We start from the raw sequence: 6,647 nt of genomic DNA on the forward strand, positions 1-6,647 counted from the left end.
CTCTATCTTTCTTTAGAACATCCTCACTTTTATCTGTTTATCATTCTTTATTTTCAACTTTATTCTGTCGTTCCCAACGCATTCAATTTTGTTTTATTAAACTACATATCAAGTCCCATTTTCTCCCCCTATCCATGTCTCTCGTTCTCCTTGTCTGCCATTTTAGATCACGTCATAAAATACTTATTTTATGTTAATATTCATATATTCATACATATCAACTATATTCTATATCAACTATACATCAAATAATATTTTTATCAGGCGAAGCAGAGGAGGTCAAATTATCAGAAGAAGAAATGGTGATGACAAGGCTGGTGTGAACCAAGAGCTACAATGGTGTCCAAACAGGAAGTCAATAAAATAAAGAATGTGATCAAGAAAACCCCAGACCAAAGGCATTTCAAAGTATTCAAACAGGTGGGTAGTGGATAGACTTCTGATTTTCATTCTTAGGTAAATTATGCAATGCACAATACTAACATCTCTTTTGGACTGACAAAGACCAATACTTTGCAATAAACCATACAGAACAGCTAGCACATAATGTGAGAGTATAGTTGTCCTATGGTTATTTTGCATACAACATTCCCACAACGTTCTGGGAATGGTGCAGGATAGTTGCTTGGCTTTGGAACATTCCGAGCAGATTTAAGGAACTTGACGAAATAACGTTATTTTCTTGGTATTTTGTTACTTTAATTCAAGTTTTCAAAAAGTTGAAACATGGGTTACATTTAATGACACGTTTGGTAATGTTCTAGGAACGTTCTCCAACTGGTTTGACATTGGGAATGTTTTCAAATAGTTCAGAGAACGTTTAGTAACAACGTTCTTCTGCAGGAATTTCAATACTTKAGAATAATGTTTCCTACAGGTTTCCTCATGGTTCTATTTAAAGTCATGTTCTCAGAACATTCAGAGAACGTGAAGAAACAATGTTCTTCTGTGGGATTTTTAGTACTTCAGCATAACGTTGTCTGAAGGTTTGCTCATGGTTCTATTTAAAGTCATGTTCTCAGAACATTAAGAAAACGTTTGCTAAAAACCACAAGAAAACATTAATAACGTTTTAAAAGGAATACATTCCGTTCTCAGCGTCAACAAAACTCTCTCCTCAGGTGTGTTAGCCGTGCCCGATAATTGGCCACACTTTAATGAATGTTTGTTTTCTTTGAAATGGGGTCTGTTTGTGTAGACTACAATGAACATTCGTTTTTTTTAAACAAGTAAATTAACATGRTAGCTSCATCCTGGTGGCGCAGTAGACTAATTCCATGGATAGAGAACAGAAGATCATTGGTTTGAATCTCACTGACGCCGTGCCACAATAAAACATAAATGTGTTTGTGTGATTAATGCCTGAGCGAATACATTTCCATGTGTCTAATCTGTGCTTGTGGTTCTAAACAAACCAATCTAGCAGTGTTATTGAAAGTCTTATTGAAACATTCAGTGAAAATGTTAAGGAAGTTATTCCATAAATTCAAAATAACCTTTACATTTTGTTTAAAACATTCACAACATTTAGATAATGTTCTCAAAACGTTATTTAARTACCTTCAAACAACCCATAATTTCTGTTCTAAGAATGATAATAAAACCTAGGAAAACTTTCAGGGAACCAGAGTAAAATGTTCTCAAAATCTCCCTGCAAACTAAAAACGTACCTTCCCAGAACAGGCAAAATGTTCACTTCCGTTATCAGAATGTTTAAAAAACATTCAGTTTTACCGGTCAGGGTAACTTATGGCTTCGTTCCCAGAAGCAATGGTAAACCAAAAACTTACGTTCCCACAACTTCCAAGGAACCAAATTTGCTAGCTGGGATTTCTCCAGAGCCAGTCTATAGTGTGTTGTCTTAGCTCATGGTGGATCCAGGGCGCCAGACGCTAGGTTGCAGACCCAGGTTAGAGGTGCTGAATTTGGGGCGAGGCACTCTGGAGGGCTGCGTGGAGGCGGGGCGAGGTGGGGTGTGGGCCAAAGGGCTCAGATCAGGGGCACTCTTAAACTGACTGTTACCTTGTTGGGGGGCGTGGGGCTGGGAGGGGTAGGTTTGGGTTTAGGGCATGACTGGAGGAGAAGCTCGAGCTGCGGAGGGCCTGTGGGCTGGATAGAGGGACCCACTGGGCTGAGCTGTAGGGTATAGAGAGTTGACTTGGTAGCAGGAAGTGGCTTGTTGGGGGAAAATATGACATCAACCCCCACATTCCGTTCTCCTTCAGTGTTTGGTCGCTGACCGTGGATGATGACAGTAGGGGCGGGGCCTGTGGGAGGTGGCGTGGAGAAGCGTTTGACCTCATACGTACGTGGCATCTTGTTTTGGCCCTGGGGAGTCCCGCCCCCGTAGCTGAAGAGGGAGGGGTTTAACTGATAGGGCTGGCGACTCATGAAGTCCAGAGCCTTGATGCCTTGAGCCTTCTGACCCCCAGGGGCGGCTTTATGCCCCGCTGAACCCCCACCCTGTCCTGCTACCCCCGCCATCTGGCGCTGGGCCTGGAGAGGGCAGGAGGGGGAGAGGAGGGGGTTGTAGCTGATGGGAGGGGGGGCTCTGCAGCTGGAGGAGTATTTGAATTGAGAGGGGAGGGAGGGTGTGGGAGAGGGCTGGCGGGGGTGGCRGGGACCGGGTTGGGGTGAGGAGGGGGTCTCCACCACATAGCGATCCATCCTGCTCTGCCTACGGGCGAACAGCTGACCCCCCTTCCCTGCTAGCTGGGGCACCTGTGGAGGAGGCTGGGGTTTAGGGGCCACAGGAGGGGGCTTGGAGCCTCTCTGTGCCTGCATGAAGTTACAGGCCTCAGCCCCCAGCTTCAACCAGTCCTCTTCAGGGCCTGACTCACCTCCAGCTTCCCCACTAACTCCTCCACTAGGCCCCATGGGGCCTGGGCCTATCCTGGTCGGTGCGTCCGGGTTTTGGAGCAGCTCCAGCAGGGCTGGGTTTGGAGACACGTCCTTCTTGTTCTCCACAGAAGGACGGAACATGGGCTTCTTGTTGCTGCGACGACGCGCCTCCGCGAGAATGCCTGTTCTGGAGGCGGGGACGGCGATACGCTGCTCACGGGACGACAATGAATCAGAGGCAGGGGTCTGGGCAGTGGAGGGGGTCACCATGGCAGGGTTTGTCATAGAGACATAGGAGTTGAAGATCAAGGSAGGAGGGGGTTGGGTCTGAGCAAGGGAGGGAAAGTAAGGTGTGGCAGAGGAAGGAGAGAAGGGTTGATTAGAAGAAGAAGGAGGAGAGAAGGGCTGGGCATTCATGGCAGAGGATGGATAGACTGGGGGATGAGGAGGAGGAGGGGAGAAAGGTTGACTAGGAGTAGAGAAGTGTTGAATGGGGGCAGGAGGAGGAGAGAAAGGTTGAGGAGCAGTCAAGGAACAGAAGTGTTGGGTGGGTTGAGGAGGATAATGAGAAGGAGAACAGCGGTCAGAAGAAGGAGAGAAGGTGGCAGTATGGACCGAGGGAAAAAGGAAAGGCTGAGAAGGAGTGCGGGTAGGAGAGGATGGAGGAGAGAGAACAAGAGGAGGAGGAGAGAGGATGGATGCAGTAGGTCTAGGGGGGATGTAGAGGGAGGTACTGGAGACCGCTCTCCTGGCCTCGGGCGCCCCTGAAGGGCGAGGGGGGGCGATGGTTACCATGGATACCGCAGCAGTGGGTTTGGAAACCATTGTTAAGCCAGGAGTGGGCTGGACGGGTCGGAAGATGACAGGGGTGGCGGGGGGGCGAGATTGGGCGAGGCCTGAGGTGAAGGGACGTGCCGTGCGGTTATGGATTCCCCCAGGCGGGTTAGGGTTAGTGTTTAGGTCAGGCTGGGGGGGGATCGGGGTGTGAGAGGGGGAAGTCAGAACCACACTGGCCCGACTCATCCCTGCTGAGCCCCCATTGGACAAACTTGCAGTCAGGGAGGTGTTAGGGGCAGAGTTGTAGGTGACAGGAGTGGCCAATTTCCTTTGCTGCTCATACTGCTCCGTCTCTTTCCCCTGATAGGCTATGTAGTCCAGCCCGGGGCTCTGATAGGCTGGGGCATTCATCCCAGACCCCTGATTGAATGACATGTTCATCTCTGGGCTCTGATAGGCCAAGGAATCATACCCTGAGCTCTGATTAGTTGGTGTTTGGGGCCTTGAGTTATAGGTGGAGGGGCAGGCAGAACTCCTCCTATCCAGCATGTCCAGGTATTCGCTGTCCCAGGTGGGGTCAAAGGTTCCAGCAAAGCCCTCTTCYTCCACCTCTGAACCCGAGGGGAATGAACTCCCTTCCTCCTCCTCTCCCTCCGTCTCTCCCCCAGTCTCAGCACCCACCTCCCCCTCCGCGCGGCCAAAACAGGTGAGGGTGTARTTCTTGGCACGCTGGCGTCTCTTCTTGAACATGAGAACTCCTTTGGAGTTGGAGTTTGGAGCGTCGGTGAGCAGGGAGGCGATGGAACGACATTTAGTACGAGCCTCTTTCACCTGCCTGTCTACCACACTCTCTCCTCTCTGCAGCTCTGGTAGACAGGGGGAGGGACGGGAGGAGGGGGGAGGATTGGGGGAGAGAGAAAGAGAGAACAGAGGATTACATAAGTAACTGTAATGAATAAGAATGTTCTGGTTAGAAACATAAAAGCCTGTTTGGGAGTGATTGACAGCTGCTGGAATGTCACTCAAATCCATGATGACACCATGATGGGTGACACCTTCAGCCAGTGAGGGGTGGGCAGCGCTCAACCCTGACAGACAGGAGAGTGTGCTGGGGGCTCAAAGCTCTGATTTCCCCCTACTCCCCAGTTGAGCAACGACCAGTTAGTCAGTCAGTCAGTCAGTCAGTCTGTCTGTCTAGCAATAGTATCCTGCTCACCAGAAGTAGTACGCCACCTCTGTATAGTTTCTCTTCCTCGCACCTCCAGCAATAGTACCGCCGATTGATCCCACCAAAGCGGCCCACAAGCTATAGTTAGCTGCTGATGTTTACGCCAACTCGAGAATTATGTTTTCTTCCACGGGAGCAATAGTACCAAACACATCCCACGTGCTAAATATTACCCACCCAGCAATATTACCCACCATCAACCAAACAGGATTTACTGTAACTCTCACTAAAACACCAGAACCATCAGCAGAAAATCGCCTGCCTGTCCAGTAAGCAGCATCTGACCACACGCTTCAGCACTGCCAGTTGTTGTGTGTGTGTGTGTGTGGTGTGTGCGTGACTTCCCACGTAAGATGGTGTGAATAACGCGTGGTTCATCGCAGGGTCAAACCCGTTGGAAGATGTGAAGTTCCTCACTGTTCCAAGTGTGTGTGTTCTCTAACCTTCCACACACACATTCTCAGGCGGTGGAAAGTGACCAGGTTGTATTCTAGGTAGGATGCAACTCTCTCTCTCTCTCTGTCTGCTCTTCTCTCCTCCTCTCTCTCTCTCTCTCTCCTCTTCGCTCTCTCTCTCTCTCTCTCCTTCTCTCTCTCTCTCCTCCTCTCGTCTCTCTCATCTCTCCTTCTCTCCTCTTCTCTCTCCTGTCTTCTCGTCTCCTTCCAAAATACCCTGCCATGCTTATAACACCTGCTCTCCTTCTCTCGATCTCTCTCTACCTCTACCATCTAACCTTCCCCATCTGTTATCTCTTCCTTATTCCCCCCAGTTTTTCTCTCTTTTGTGTCACTGCTCTCATTCTCGTCTCTCTTCTTCCTCAAAACTCCCAAACCAACACATGATGTCATCCCATGTTAACCCTATTTATGTCTCTGTCTAAAGATCAAGCATGTCTGGACACACACACATCACATACATCAGCATCACACACACAGACACACACACACACACACACACACACACACACCCATGCTATACACCACCACCACACACTACACACAACCACACAATCCACAAACCCACACCATGTTACCAACCACAACCACACCACACACACACACACACACATCACACCACCGCACACACACACACAACGAGTTACCACGACGACACACCCATGTTACAAAACACAGACAACACCACACACACAAACACCATGTGTCCCGCGACACACTGTCCATGGGGTTCTCCCCCCGTTCACCCACTCAGATCCGCAAAATATTCCATACAATCAACTTGTAAATCGCTCCAGAGTTAGCTGTGCTGTGGTGTGTTCCCTGTGTGCTGTGTGGTGTGTGTGAGGGGGGGGGGGGGGGGGGGGGGTGTGTGTGTGTGTGTGTGTGTGTTGTGTGTGTGTGTGTGTGTGTTTGTGTGTGTGTGTGTGTGCCGTGTTGTGTGTGTGTGCGTGGTGTGTTCTGAGTGTGTGCTGTGCGTTTGTGCTGTGTTGTGAGTGTGTGTGTGTGTGTGTGTTGTGGTGTGTGTGTGTGTGTGTGTGTGTGTGTGTGTGTGTGTGTGTGTGTGTGTGTGTTGTGTGTGTGTGTGTGTGCGTTTGCTGTTTGAGTGTGTGCGTTGCGTGTGTGTGTTTTGTGACAGTGTGTGTGTGAGTGGGTGTGTGTGAGTGTGTGTGTGAGTGTGTGGTGTGTGTGTGTGTGTGTGTGTGTGTGTGTGTGTGGTGTGTGTGTGTGGTGTGTGGTGTGTGTGTGTGTGTGTGGTCGTTTGTGTGTGTGTGTGTGTGGCTGTTCAGTGTGCTGTTGTTGTGTGTGTGTGTGCGTGTTAGTGTGTGCGTGCGTGCGTTCCGTGT

General features: G+C 49.5%; 2 protein-coding genes across 2 annotated transcripts in view; one reads left to right on the top strand and one right to left on the bottom strand.

Moving 5' to 3' along the window:
• LOC111978192 (glutamate dehydrogenase, mitochondrial) overlaps positions 1-6,647 on the top strand; it is a 346,877-nt gene that overhangs the window by 296,500 nt on the left and 43,730 nt on the right. The window lies entirely within an intron of this gene.
• Positions 1,862-6,647, bottom strand: part of LOC111977547 (synaptopodin 2-like protein) — a 46,266-nt gene continuing 41,480 nt past the window's right edge. The window contains exons 8-9 of the mRNA XM_070448185.1: positions 2,023-4,484; positions 1,862-1,948 (exon numbers count right to left, since the gene is read on the bottom strand). Coding sequence (XP_070304286.1) covers positions 1,862-1,948; positions 2,023-4,484 — 2,549 coding nt within the window. The remainder of the gene's footprint in view (positions 1,949-2,022; positions 4,485-6,647) is intronic.

The sequence above is a fragment of the Salvelinus sp. IW2-2015 genome, linkage group LG18 (assembly GCF_002910315.2).
Source record: "Salvelinus sp. IW2-2015 linkage group LG18, ASM291031v2, whole genome shotgun sequence".
Classification (NCBI taxonomy): domain Eukaryota; kingdom Metazoa; phylum Chordata; class Actinopteri; order Salmoniformes; family Salmonidae; genus Salvelinus; species Salvelinus sp. IW2-2015.